Source organism: Chrysemys picta, chromosome 3 (genome assembly GCF_011386835.1).
Source record: "Chrysemys picta bellii isolate R12L10 chromosome 3, ASM1138683v2, whole genome shotgun sequence".
Lineage (NCBI taxonomy): Eukaryota > Metazoa > Chordata > Testudines > Emydidae > Chrysemys > Chrysemys picta.
Window position 1 is genome coordinate 92,415,089 of NC_088793.1, and position 13,494 is coordinate 92,428,582.

The 13,494-nt window shown below is 37.5% G+C and overlaps 1 protein-coding gene across 1 annotated transcript in view; it reads right to left on the reverse strand.

The window, feature by feature from the left end:
- Positions 1-13,494, reverse strand: part of MAN1A1 (mannosidase alpha class 1A member 1) — a 216,425-nt gene that overhangs the window by 29,461 nt on the left and 173,470 nt on the right. The window contains exon 8 of the mRNA XM_005280172.4: positions 12,540-12,655. Coding sequence (XP_005280229.1) covers positions 12,540-12,655 — 116 coding nt within the window. The remainder of the gene's footprint in view (positions 1-12,539; positions 12,656-13,494) is intronic.

Here is a 13,494-nt window from a genome sequence, read left to right on the forward strand (position 1 = left end):
ATGAAACCCTGGCACGCAGCTGAAGTCAGGAGAGCTTCACATGGACTCAGGGTTCTGCCCAGGCAGTTCTCAATGCATGATAAGGATGTTTTGGAGACCTTTGAAAAACCCAGCAATAAAAATGGTGAAATATACCAGTGAGAAAGAATTAGAAGTAGGTGAACTCAGTCATTACAAGACTTAGGGAAATCTGAACACACTATGTACGTACCAGAAGATACACTATGTATCATGAGATTAAATGGGAGGCAAAGAAAAATCTGAAAACCTAAGATGAGAGTCACAGGGAATGTGACCCATGTACTCTTGAAAGGGACTAAACTTGAACCATGCTACTGTTTATTCAGTTGTCCACCAAATGCTTAGTTTATTCCATTACAATAATAAAACCCAAAAGGATGTCTGGAAGATAAATTAAAGAGCAGATACATTTGATAGTCCACACTAAATCATCCCCTTCTCCCCCCCCCCCCCCCCGCAAACCCTCCAACAGTACAGGGAACCATTAAAGACAAAGATAAAAACAACAAACTGAGCCATGCATGGGCAGTATTGATCACAGTTATTAGTTCCCTTTTAAATGCCTATAAATGTTATTTTTAGTAGCAATAAAGGTCTTCTATATACTGTAGCATCAGCAGAAATTTCTTTATTAACTTTTACTGCATCTATCCATCTAGGTACTTATGTTGTGCTATTTGAGCACCTTACAAAAATAAAGCCAACAAATTCTGAAAACTACTAACTTTGTCTTCTCTCTTCTATGCCCAAGAATTTACCAGTGACACTGTTTGTCTTTTTTCTGGCATCATTTATTGACTTAGGAAGTTCCTCAACCTATTCTTCTTTCTCTTTTGGATTCCTTTGAATTCCCCCTAGCTACCTCAGTTTCAGGCAATTCAGTTTCCCTCACATGATACAGAACTTTGCTTAAAAATTACAACTGCTTGAAAAAAAATCCTAACACATTTATGAAAACTGTGATTTGGGAACTAAAAATGTGCTGGGTTTTGGCAGATGAAGACTTCCTTCCATTTTTGAGGATAAAGATACAAGTCAGGGGGTTCTCACACTTTCCTAATGTGGAACTTATTCTAATGTAGGGTTGGAAGGGATCCTCAATGTTCACCTCCCACCCAATACTGAGGCAAAATTAAATATACCTAGATCATCTCTGGCTATTTAAAAGACTGTTCTTCAAAACCTCCAATGACAAGGATTCAACAACATCCCCTGGCAACCTGTTCTGGAGCTTAACTATCCTTACTTTTCCTCAAATCTAACCTAAATCTCCCATGTTGTAAACTGAGCTGCTTACTTCTTGTCCTATCCTCAGTGGTCATGGAGAACAATTGATCACTGTTCTCTTTATAACAACCTCTTACACGTTTGAATGCTATCAGGTCTCCCCTTCAGTCTTCTTTTCTTTAGACTAAGCCTGCCCAATTCTTTTATCTTTCCTAATAGGTCTTGCTTTCTAAACCTCTTATTTTGTTGCTCTCCTCTGGGCTCTCTCTACAATTTGTTCACATCTGTCTTGAAGTGTGGTCCCAGAGCTGGAAACGGTATTTCAGCTGCGGCCTCACCAGTGCTGAGTAGAGCAGAACAATTACCTCCCGTGTCTTAGTACAACACTCATGTTAATACACCACAGAATGTCTGCATCACATTGTTGACTCATATTCAGTTTGTGATACATTATAACCCCCAGATCCTTTTCAGCAGTACTACTGCCTATCCAATTATTCCCCAATTTGTAATTATGCTTTTGATTTTTCCTTCCTTAATGTAGTACTTTGCACTTGTCTTTACTGAATTTCATCTTGTTGAATTTTAATCCTGTTCTTCGAAGTGCTAGCAACCACTCTCAGCTTGGTGTCATCCGCACATTTTATAAGAATACTCTCCACTCCATTATCTGTCATTAATGAAAATACTGAATAGCACCAGTCTGCGAACAGGCCCCTGTGAGACCCCACTAGATACTTTCTCCCAGTTCGGACAGATAACGACTTTTTGTATTTTCAATCACTTGTGCATCCACCTTATAGTAATTTCATCCAAACCACATTTCCCTAGTTTGCTTAAGAAAATGTCATGTGGGACTGTGAGCGAGCATGAGTGTGTCTCATGGACCCCCATTTTCCCTCTTATTTATCCTCTTCTTTTCATTCTCCCCCACTTTTTCCCCTTGAACCTTCAATGTTGTTTTTCTTCTTTCAACAGCCCAAATGCTCCCTCCTGGGTTTTCTTTCCTCCTTACCCTATTTGAAATAGAGGCTGGAGCATTGATTCTGCTCCCCTTCCAATATGGCTGGCAACAGGATTATAGAGATTGAGTCACTAACAAGTGACTTGCATTCCAAATGCAATAGAAAATTGCTTTTCTGTCAGGTGGGGAAACTTCTTTCTTTTGGAGTAGCTGGGTAATTTTTTTTTAAAGAATGTTGTTTAGAGCTTGTTTTCACTGGTTATTCCAATACGGTTTAAAATATTTTCATTTATAATTATATAACTAAGAAGTTGGGACTCAAAGAAGCTTGCAGTGAAATATATTACTGCATAATTGTCTGAAATGTATTGGAAAGTTAAAATAAATGGACAAAGGAATTTCCTGACACTTTTGTGTGTTATAATAAAATGTGCTATTGTTTAAGATAGCCAATAGTTGTGTGGATAACTGCTTTCAGAATATTAGCAAATTCTAATATTAAACCGTCAATAATTTAGGACCAAACAACCTCAAACTAAAATGCTTTGTAAACTGAAAGGGCAAACCTGTCTCAGAGTAGCATCCTTTAAAAAAAAAAAAAAAAATCACTATTCTGGTAACAGTTGGTAATTCTACAATAAATTATCTGGCAGTTAGATTGGGTATATTAAAAATAAATCAATTCATAAATCAAACATATTATACATTATAGCAAAGATTGATTTAATTCCCATGCACGATAAAGCCACTGATCATCATGGAGCCACTTAAAGGACTGATCTAAAGTGGAGTCAATGGAAAGATTTCCAGGGGATTTGAATCTGGCCTCTAGTGACTGTAGTTAAGGCTGTGAGGTAGTTTCTATTATAAAACTTAATTTTGAAACACAAACACATCTTTCACAAAAGCGCAGTAAATTGGTCCCTACCTCCAATCACCGCCCACCTGATCTCTACTCTTTCCTACTGTTTTCTACTCTTTCCCTAACAATTCCATCTGGTTGCCCTGAACGAATAAATCCATGTGTCAATGTTCTTCTTCAGGCATAAATGGATTAAGTTAAATTGGAAAAAGTCAGCCTTATTTTGGAGTAAGAGTGTCCACACATGGAGTTAATCAGGAATAATTCCTGGTGCAGGCAAGTGTTAAAATATGAGCTCTTGTAGTCTCTGAATTTTAGTGGTATGCTGCAGTCCCAATCCCATATAAATTAGTGTTTTACAATTTGTGGTGTGAAAAGTTCTGGCAGGGAAATCAAATCTCTAAAATGTATTAGAAAGGGGTACTGGAGTGGGATATTGGTAAAGGGAATCTTTATAGATGAAGAGTTCAGGACGGTATGAAATTCAAAATTGTCTACTTATGGCCAATATATTTTCCTGTTCATATAATATATAGTATCAGAGGGGTAGCCGTGTTAGTCTGAATCTGTAAAAAGCAACAGAGGGTCCTGTGGCACCTTTGAGACTAACAGAAGTATTGGGAGCATAAGCTTTCGTGGGTAAGAACCTCACTTCTTCAGATGCAAGACATCTGAAGAAGTGAGGTTCTTACCCACGAAAGCTTATGCTCCCAATACTTCTGTTAGTCTCAAAGGTGCCACAGGACCCTCTGTTGCTTTATATAATATATAGATTTTTTAAAAACATACATGACATTTATTTTAACTTTAACTCCATTTCAACTAAGATTTGATCTGGGAATAATTCCAATGAGGTTTCCCCACTTGTGAATCCGGTGGTTTCACATTTCACTATGAGATAAATTTATTATTTAATTCTATATAGTGAAATTTTCTCTACATAAGAACGGCCATACTGGGTCAGACCAAAGGTCCTTCCAGCCCAGTATCCTGTCTACCGACAGTGGCCAATGCCAGGTGCCTCAGAGGGAGTGAACCTAACAGGTAATGAGCAAGTGATCTCTCTCCTGCCATCCATCTCCACTCTCTGACAAACAGAGGATAGGGACATCAGTCCTTACCCATCCTGGCTAATAGCCATTAATGGACTTAACCTTCATGAATTTATCTAGCTCTCTTTTAAACCCTGTTATAGTCCTAGCCTTCACAACCTCCTCAGGCAAGGAGTTCCACAGGTTGACTGTGCGCTGTGTGAAGAAGAACTTCCTTTTATTTGGTTTAAAACTGCTGCCCATTAATTTCATTTGGTGGCCCCTAGTTCTTGTATTATGGGAACAAGTACATAACTTTTCCTTATTCACTTTCTCCACACCACTCATGATGTTATATACCTCTATCATATCCCCCCTTGGTCTCCTCTTTTCCAAGCTGAAAAGTCATAGCCTCTTTAATCTTTCCTCATATGGGACCCATTCCAAACCCCTAATCATTTTAGTTGCCCTTTTCTGAACTTTTTCTAATGCCAGTATAGCTTTTTTGAGATGAGACCACATCTGTATGCAGTATTCAAGATGTGGGGGTACCATGGATTTATATAAGGGCAATAAGATATTCTCCACCTTATTCTCCACCTTATTCTCTATCCCTTTTTTAATGATTCCTAACATCCTGTTTGCTTTTCTGACTGTTGCTGCACACTGCGTGGATGTCTTCAGAGAACTAGCCACGATTACTCCAAGATCTCTTTCCTGATTAGTTGTAGTTAAATTAGCCCCCATCATATTAAGTTGAATAGGATTGGTCCTATGACTGACCCTTGAGGAACATCACTAGTTACCCCTCTCCATTCTGAAAATTTACCATTTATTCCTACCCTTTGTTCCCGGTCTTTTAACCAGTTCTCAATCCATGAAAGGATCTTCCCTCTTATTCCATGACAACTTAATTTATGTAAGATCCTTTGGTGAGGGACCTTGTCAAAGGCTTTCTGGAAAACTAAGTACACTATGTCCACTGGATCCCCCTTGTCCACATGATTGTTGACCCCTTCAAAGAACTCTACTAGATTAGTATGACATGATTTCCCTTTACAGAAACCATGTTGACTTTTGCCCAATGAATTATGTTCTTCTATGTGTCTGACAATTTTATTCTTTACTATTGTTTCAACTAATTTGCGCGGTACTGACGTTAGATTTACCGGTCTGTAATTGCCGGGATCACCTCTAGAGCCCTTTTTAAATATTGGCGTTACATTAGCTATCTTCCAGTCATTGGGTACAGAAACCGATTTAAAGGACAGGTTACAAACCATAGTTAATAGTTCCACAATTTCACATTTGAGTTCTTTCAGAACTCTTGGGTGAATGCCATCTGGTCCCAGTGACTTGTTACTGTTAAGTTTATCAATTAATTCCAAAACTTCCTCTAGTGACACTTCAATCTGTGACAATTCCTCAGATTTGTCACCTACAAAGGATGGCTCAGGTTTGGGAATCTCCCTAACATCCTCAGCCGTGAAGACTGAAGCAAAGAATTCATTTAGTTTCTCCGCAATGACTTTATCGTCTTTAAGTGCTCCTTTTGTATCTCGATCGTCCAGGGGCCCCACTGGTTGTTTAGCAGGCTTCCTGCTTCTGATGTACTTAAAAAACATTTTGTTATTACCTTTGGAGTTTTTGGCTACCTGTTCTTCAAACTCCTTTTTGGCATTTCTTATTACATTTTTACACTTAATTTGGCAGTATTTATGCTACTTTCTATTTACCGCACTAGGATTTGACTTCCACTTTTTAAAAGATGCCTTTTTATCTCTCACTGCTTCTTTTACATGGGTAAGCCAAGCCACAGCAGCTCTTTTTTAGTTTTTACTGTGTTTTTTCATTGGGGGTATACATTTAAGTTGGGCCTCTATTATGGTGTCTTTGAAAAGTGTCCATGCAGCTTGCCGGGATTTCACTCTAGTCACTTTACCTTTTAATTTCTGTTTAACTAACCTGCTCATTTTTGCATAGCTCCCCTTTCTGAAATTAAATGCACAGTGTTGGGCTGTTGAGGTGTTCTTCCCACCATAGGAATGTTAAATGTTGATATATTATGGTCACTATTTCCAAGCGGTCCTTGTTATAGTTACCTCGTGGACCAGATCCTGCGCTCCACTCAGGACTAAATCGAGAGTTGCCTCTCCCCTTGTGGGTTCCTGTACCAGCTGCTCCAAGAAGCAGTCATTTAAAGTATTGAGAAATTTTGTCTCTGCATTTCGTCCTGAGGTGACATGTTCCCAGTCAATATGGGGATAATTGAAATCCCCCATTATTATCAAGTTCTTTATTTTGATAGCCTCTCTAATCTCCCTTAGCATTTCATAGTCACTATCACTGTCCTAGTCAGGTGGTCGATAATAGAGCCTTACTGTTATATTCTTATTAGAGCATAGAATTACTATCCATAGAGATTCTATGGAACATGTGGATTCATTTAAGATTTTTATTTAATTTATTCTACGTTTTCTTACTCCCCCCCACACAACCTGTTCTGTCCTTCCGATATATTTTGTACCCCGGAATGATTGTGTCCCATTGATTGTCCCCACTCCACAAGGTTTCTGTGATGCCTATTATATCAATATCCTCTTTTAACACAAGGCACTCTAGTTCACTCATCTTATTATTTAGATTTCTAGCATTTGTGTACAAGCACTTTAAAAACTGGTCACTGTTTATTTGTCTGCCCTTTTCTGATGTGTCAGATTCTTTTTTATGTGAATGTTTCTCATCTGATCTGGCCCATACTTTATCCTCTTCCATCCTCTCCTCCTCACTAGAACCTAGAGAATCTCTATCAATAGACTCTCCTCCAAGAGAAGTCTTTGTCCGATCCACATGCTCCGCTGCAGCAATTGGCTTTCCCCCATCTCTTAGTTTAAAAACTGCTACATGAACCAATTTACAGCATCTTCAAGGAATCAAAAAACTAGAAGAGGTGGTGTTTGATTAGATGAAAATACATTACTGGTGGATAATTGTTTGGAACTGGTACAGTTTTCCTTCGCAGTAAATAGAAATGCCTTTGAGAGAATGGGGGCGAGCGTGCAATTAGCACTCTATCAAGACAGCTAGAAGAGAGGGTACAATGCAAGAGGTTGCAGAAAGGAAGTGGCTAGAGTGTATCATTCTAAAGGGAACAACAGCAGATGCTACCTGGGAAAATGACAGCTAACATAAGGCTGTGCAGTGATAGAAAGAGGAAGAGAAGGAAAAAAGGAATGTTGTGGGCTAGAAGGCAGCTTAGAGGAGTCCCCACTGCTTGTTCTTTCAATCCCCTCCTCTCCTGCACATGGGTTTAACTTTTTGGAGAGAAGGGGGGGAAGTTCTCCATTTTCAAATTATTCGAGAAAGACGAATAGTTTGTTGACAACAATGTACAGATGGGGTGTAGACATTGTTTTGGCTTCACCAGAGGGCTTAAGTGAACAGTGGACGACTAATGATGACAGACATAAATCTACTTATATTTATACAGCTTGTGATAGACTCTTGTTAAAAGTATGCCCACATGTAGTACGATGGTACAAAAACATGCTCATCTATGTGGTAAAGGAACAGGTTTGTTAGTAAAAAAAATTTTTTTTGCACATCACAAAATTGTCTTCATTGAGTTGATGTGGTGCAATAGTTTTTTAAAAGAAATAGATTAATAGTAGGACTGTCGATTAATCGCAGTTAACTCACGCGATTAAAGAAATTAATTGTGATTGATCGCAGTTTTAACTGCACTGTTAAACAATAGAATACCAATAGAAATTTATTAAATATTTTTGGTTGTTTTCTACATTTTCACATATATTTATTTCAATTACAACACAAAATACAAAGTGTATAGTGCTCACTTTATATTACTTTTAATTACAAATATTTGCACTATAAAAAATGACAAACAAAAGAAATAGTATTTTTCAATTTACCTCATACTAGTAGTACTGTAGTGCAATCTCTTTATCGTGCAAGTGCAAGTTACAAATGTAGATTTTTTTTTGTTACATAACTCTACTCAAAAACAAAACAATGTAAAACTTCATAGACTACAAGTCCATTCAGTTCTACTTCTTGTTCAGCCAATCGCAAAGACAAACAAGTTTGTTTACATTTACAGGAGATAATGCTGCCTGCTTCTTATTTACAATGTCACCTGAAAGTGAGAACAGGCGTTCACATAGCACTTTTGTAGCCAGCATTGCAAGGTTTTACATGCCAGAGATGCTAAACATTCGTATGTCCCTTCATGCTTCGGACACCGTTCCAGAGACATGCTTCCATGTTGATGATACTCATTAAAAAAATAATGCGTTAAATAATTTGTGACTGAAATCCTTGGGGGAGTATTTTATGTCTCCGTTTCTGTTTTACCGACATTCTGCCATTTATTTCATGTTACTGCAGTCTTGGATGAGGGGATCTAAATTGGCTATCATCACTCAAGAAAGAGATTTTGGAGTCATTGTGGTTAGTTCTCTGAAAACATCCACTCAATGTGCAGTAGCAGTCAAAAAAGGAAACAGAATGTTTGGAATCATTAAGGGATAGATAATAAGAGAGAAAATATCATATTGCCTCTAAATAAATCCATGGTATGCCCACATCTTGAATACTGCGTGTAGATTTGGTCTCCCCATCTCAAAAAAGATATACTGGAATTGGAAAAGGTTCAGAAAAGCGCAACAAAAATGATTAGGGGTATGGAATGGCTGCTATATGAGGAGAGAGTAATAAGACTGGGACTTCTCAGCTTGGAAAAGAGATGATTAAGGGGGGGATATGATAGAGGCCTATAAAATCATGACTGGTGTGGAGAAAATAAATAAGGAAGTGTATTTACTGCTTCTCATAACACAAGAACTAGGAGTCACCAAATGAAATTAATAGGCAGCAGGTTTAAAACAAACAAAAGGAAGTATTTTTCCCACAACGCAGTGTCAAACTCTGGAACTCCTTGCCAGAGGATGCTGTGAAGGCCAAAAGTATAACAGGATTCAAAAAAGAACTGGATAAGTTCATGGAGAATAGGTCCACCAATGGCTATTAACCAGGATGAACAGGGATGGTGTCCCTCACCTCTGTTTGCCAGAAGCTGGGAATGGGCGACAGGGGATGGATCACTTGATGATTACCTGTTCTGTTCATTCCCTCTGGGGCACCTGGCATTGGCCACTGTTGGAAGACAGGATACTGGGCTAAATGGACCTTTAGTCTGACCCAGTATGGCTGTCCTTATGACCCAGCACATGTTGTTCATTTTAAGAACAGTTTCACTGCAGATTTGACAAAATGCAAAGGTACCAATGTAAGATTTCTAAAGATAGCTACAGTACTAAACCCAAGGTTTAAGAATCTGAAATGCCTTCCAAAATTTGAGAGGGATGAGGTGTAGAACATGCTTTCAGAAGTCTTAAAAGAGCAACACTCCGATGCGGAAACTACAGAACCCGAACCACCAAAAAAGAAAATCAACCTTCTGCTGGTGGCATTTGACTCAGATTGACAGAACAAGGAGTAATGGTCTCAAGTTGCAGTGGGGGAGGTTTAGGTTGGATATTAGGAAAAACTTTTTCTCTAGGAGGGTGGTGAAGCACTGGAATGGGTTACCTAGGGAGGTCGTGGAATCTCCTCCCTTAGAGGTTTTTAAGGTCAGGATTGACAAAGCCCTGGCTGGAATAATTTAGTTGGTAATTTGTCCTGCTTTGAGCAGGGGGTTGGACTAAATGACCTCCTGAGGTCCCTTCCAATCCTGATATTCTATGATTCTATGAAAATAAACATGTGTTGTGCCGCATTGCTTTGGATAGTTATCGAGCAGAACTCGTAATCAGCAAGGACACGTCCTCTGGAATGGTGGTTGAAGCATGAAAGGACATATGAATCTTTAGCGCATCTGGCATGTAAATATCTTGTGACGCCGGCTACAACAGTGAACCATGTGAACACCCGTTCTCACTTTCAGGTGACATTGTCAACAAAAAGTGGGCAGCATTATCTCCTACAAATGTAAACAAACTTGTTTGTCTTAGCAATTGGCTGAACAAGAAATAGGACTGAGTGGACTTGGCTCTAAGGTTTTACATTGTTTTGTTTTTGAATGCAGTTATTTTTTGTACGTAATTCTACATTTGTAAGTTCAACTTTCATGATAAAGAGATTGATTGTACTTGTATTAGGAGAATTGAAAAATAGTATTTCTTTTGCTTTTTACAGTGTAAATATTTGTAATAAAAATAAATATAAAGTGAGCACTGTACACTTTTTATTCTGTGTTGTAATTGAAATCAATATATTTGAAAAAGTAGAAAACATCCAAAATATTTAAATAAATGGGTTGTGATAATAGCATGAGAAAAAAGAACTGGAGTACTTGTGGCACCTTAGAGGCTAACAAATTTATTAGAGCATAAGCTTTCGTGGACTACAGCCCTCTTCTTCGGATGCATAAGTGGGCTGTAGTCCACGAAAGCTTATGCCCTAATAAATTTGTTAGCCTCTAAGGTGCCACAAGTACTCCTGTTCTTTTTGCGGATACAGACTAACACGGCTGCTACTCTGAAGCATGAGAAATAGGCCTAAATCATGTGACCACAAAGAATGAAATCATGAGAAAGAAGAGTTGTGTTAAACTTATAGTGTTTTCTTATTTACGATTTGGTCTTAAGTAACTGAAATAAAACACGGTTAATTGGGTATCAGATGCTGTAAATAATTGGCTATATCTGTTAGTTTAATGTATTATAAAAAAGGACTTCACTCAGGTCTAATAATTGGCAATAACATCACTTGTTTATTATAGGGTATAAAAAGCGAACTCTTAAAGGGCTCATTGTTAATACCTGCCTGACCAAGTTGAAGATGACCAATATGAGTCTAACCACCCTGGGTCAGCCCGTAAGTAAGTATTTTAATCAAACGCGTATAAATATTTTGTTACTGTTTGGACATAATAAAATGCTTATTATTTAAGCTTTTTAGACATGCTTAAAGCAATTGTAGAAATGCCATGTGACCTTTAGATTTAACGAAGGAATGTATGGTTAAATCGGTGTCATGGTAGTATCCTATATTAATGATGATAATTCCAACAACTAGTATAAGTTAAGGTGTGAATTTAAATCAACATAGTTATACTGGTATAACACACACTGTTTCAACCCATCAACCCATCCTTACTCTGGTGTAAGAAGGCATTTTTTTTTCAGTGTAGCTTATGTCATTTGGAAACAGGTTTAAACTAAATCAAATAAAGCCACTTTTGTACCAGAACAAGTGTGACCACACAGGGGGGTTATACTTGTATAACTACATTAGTTTAACCAAACTGGTATAATTATATCGATATAACTGGTAACACTTTTCTGTGTAGACAAGCTTTGTTCAACACTTACGTAAGGCATGGGTAGACTGAAGGATGCTGTAAGTTACAGGATCATCACTATGCTAACAAATAGCTCTGCCTCACCATCTAGCACAGATAATGTTGACTCCTCTTTGTTACAGTATCTGAGGCAAATATACACCTAGATGAAAAACAGTTGGCTCATGCTCAGTTCAGAAAAAACTGAGGTGAAACAGGCAAAAGGAAGCCTACCAAAAGACTACAAGGATCTGAACCTGTGGCCTTAATAAAGGCAGCTTGCTCTCCTATTTTCATCCAGGTGGTGAGCAGTCTCTGGACCTTTCACTGGTGGCCAGAATGTATCCTTCCCCATTGATCTTTTGCTGTATCCTTCCCCATTGATCTTTTATATTATTGCAATGTATTCTGCATTTGGGAGTGACTATGCACAATTTTTATTTTTGGATAAACTTTTTTCCAATCACAGTTCAATTCAAGCACTTTGTCACTTCACAAAAGCTGAAAAATGAATATATGATGTAACTAATGTGCTTATGCAACACTAATGCAGTACTGTAATTTCACCGATAATTATCCACAGACTGATTATATACTATATACACTATTATGCCCACATTCAAAATACTCTAGCAGTTTCAGTAATATGTTTTGGGAATTAAAACACATAGTAGAGGGATTTCCTATATCATAAACATAAGAAAAGGGACAGAAAAGCATCTAATTTATGTTATCATGACGAAAATTGGAATCCTAGTTGGCACTGCTTGTAGATAAAGCTTTCTTTAAAAAATTACACACTAATGCACATTTTATACACATTTTTAAATATTAGATACTGTTTTTATAACCTGAATTGAAATAATTTCAGTTCAGTTTTAGATTCCTACAGACCATCTGCACTGTTCTAAGATTTATATCTGATAAAGTCTTATAAAACAACTAGTTTTTAAAAAACTTATTCACTGTGGTAGCAAAGGCATAAATCCCTCATTCTCCCCAGAGCCTGCTTCTTTAGGAACATTATAGATTAGATTATTATGGCAAGAAAGATTTAAATATCTCATTTACCTGAACAGCATCATAATACATTTTCTTGCCTTCTTCATCTGTCTTGTCTGACATCAACCATGCCTTGAGCAAATACTCATAAAAGCTATCTCCAAGTCCTCCAACGGAGACGTGATCTGAAAAGAGAAAAAGAGGATTCAGCAATTCCACCTTGAATTTGAGCACTGAAACACAATTACAGTTTGAAACTGTGATAGATTAACAAATTTCAGTATACCTCCCTATAACTATCATGTAATAAATATAGCCCAAAACCTCAGAAAAATACTTAAAGATGTGTAACTATAATATATTGTAACTTTTTTTAAAAAAACAGAAAAAGTTGGCAAAAAACCCATTCCTAATGTCACAAATGCATTCCTTATTCTGCTGGGATTAACAGTTAATTATTCTAAACTGAAAATTTTACAAGCATCTAAGTGAGTTAGGAGCACAGGCCCCATTGATTTTCAATAGGATTTCTGCTGCTAAGTCAGTTCAGCACATTTGAAGATTGCCCTTGTAGCGTTTAAAAAATTAGCTATTTTTAAAAAAATTATAACTTTGAACTTCAGGCATTTCTAAGAACTATGGCGAACATTCTTGTGGTGGCCCTTAAAAATGTGCCAACTTTATCCTATATATATATAAAAAACACACACACACACACACACACACACACACACACACACACACTCTCTCTCTCTCTCTCAAGGTTACCTCAGTACGTGCAATGTTCCTTTGTATTGCCCCAGATCTACTGCAGAAAATACCTTGATAATGCAAATACTATGGGTGTTCAACTGCAAATATTTAGGATTTGAGGATTTTATGATGTGACTAACTTTACTTACATGAGTTAGTCCTCTTGAAGGAAATGGGATTGTTCACATGATTAAAGCTACTGATGATCCAGTTTGCAGGATCAGCCCCATATCTAGTTATCTAAAGTAACAGGCAAGTTTTTAAAAGACCA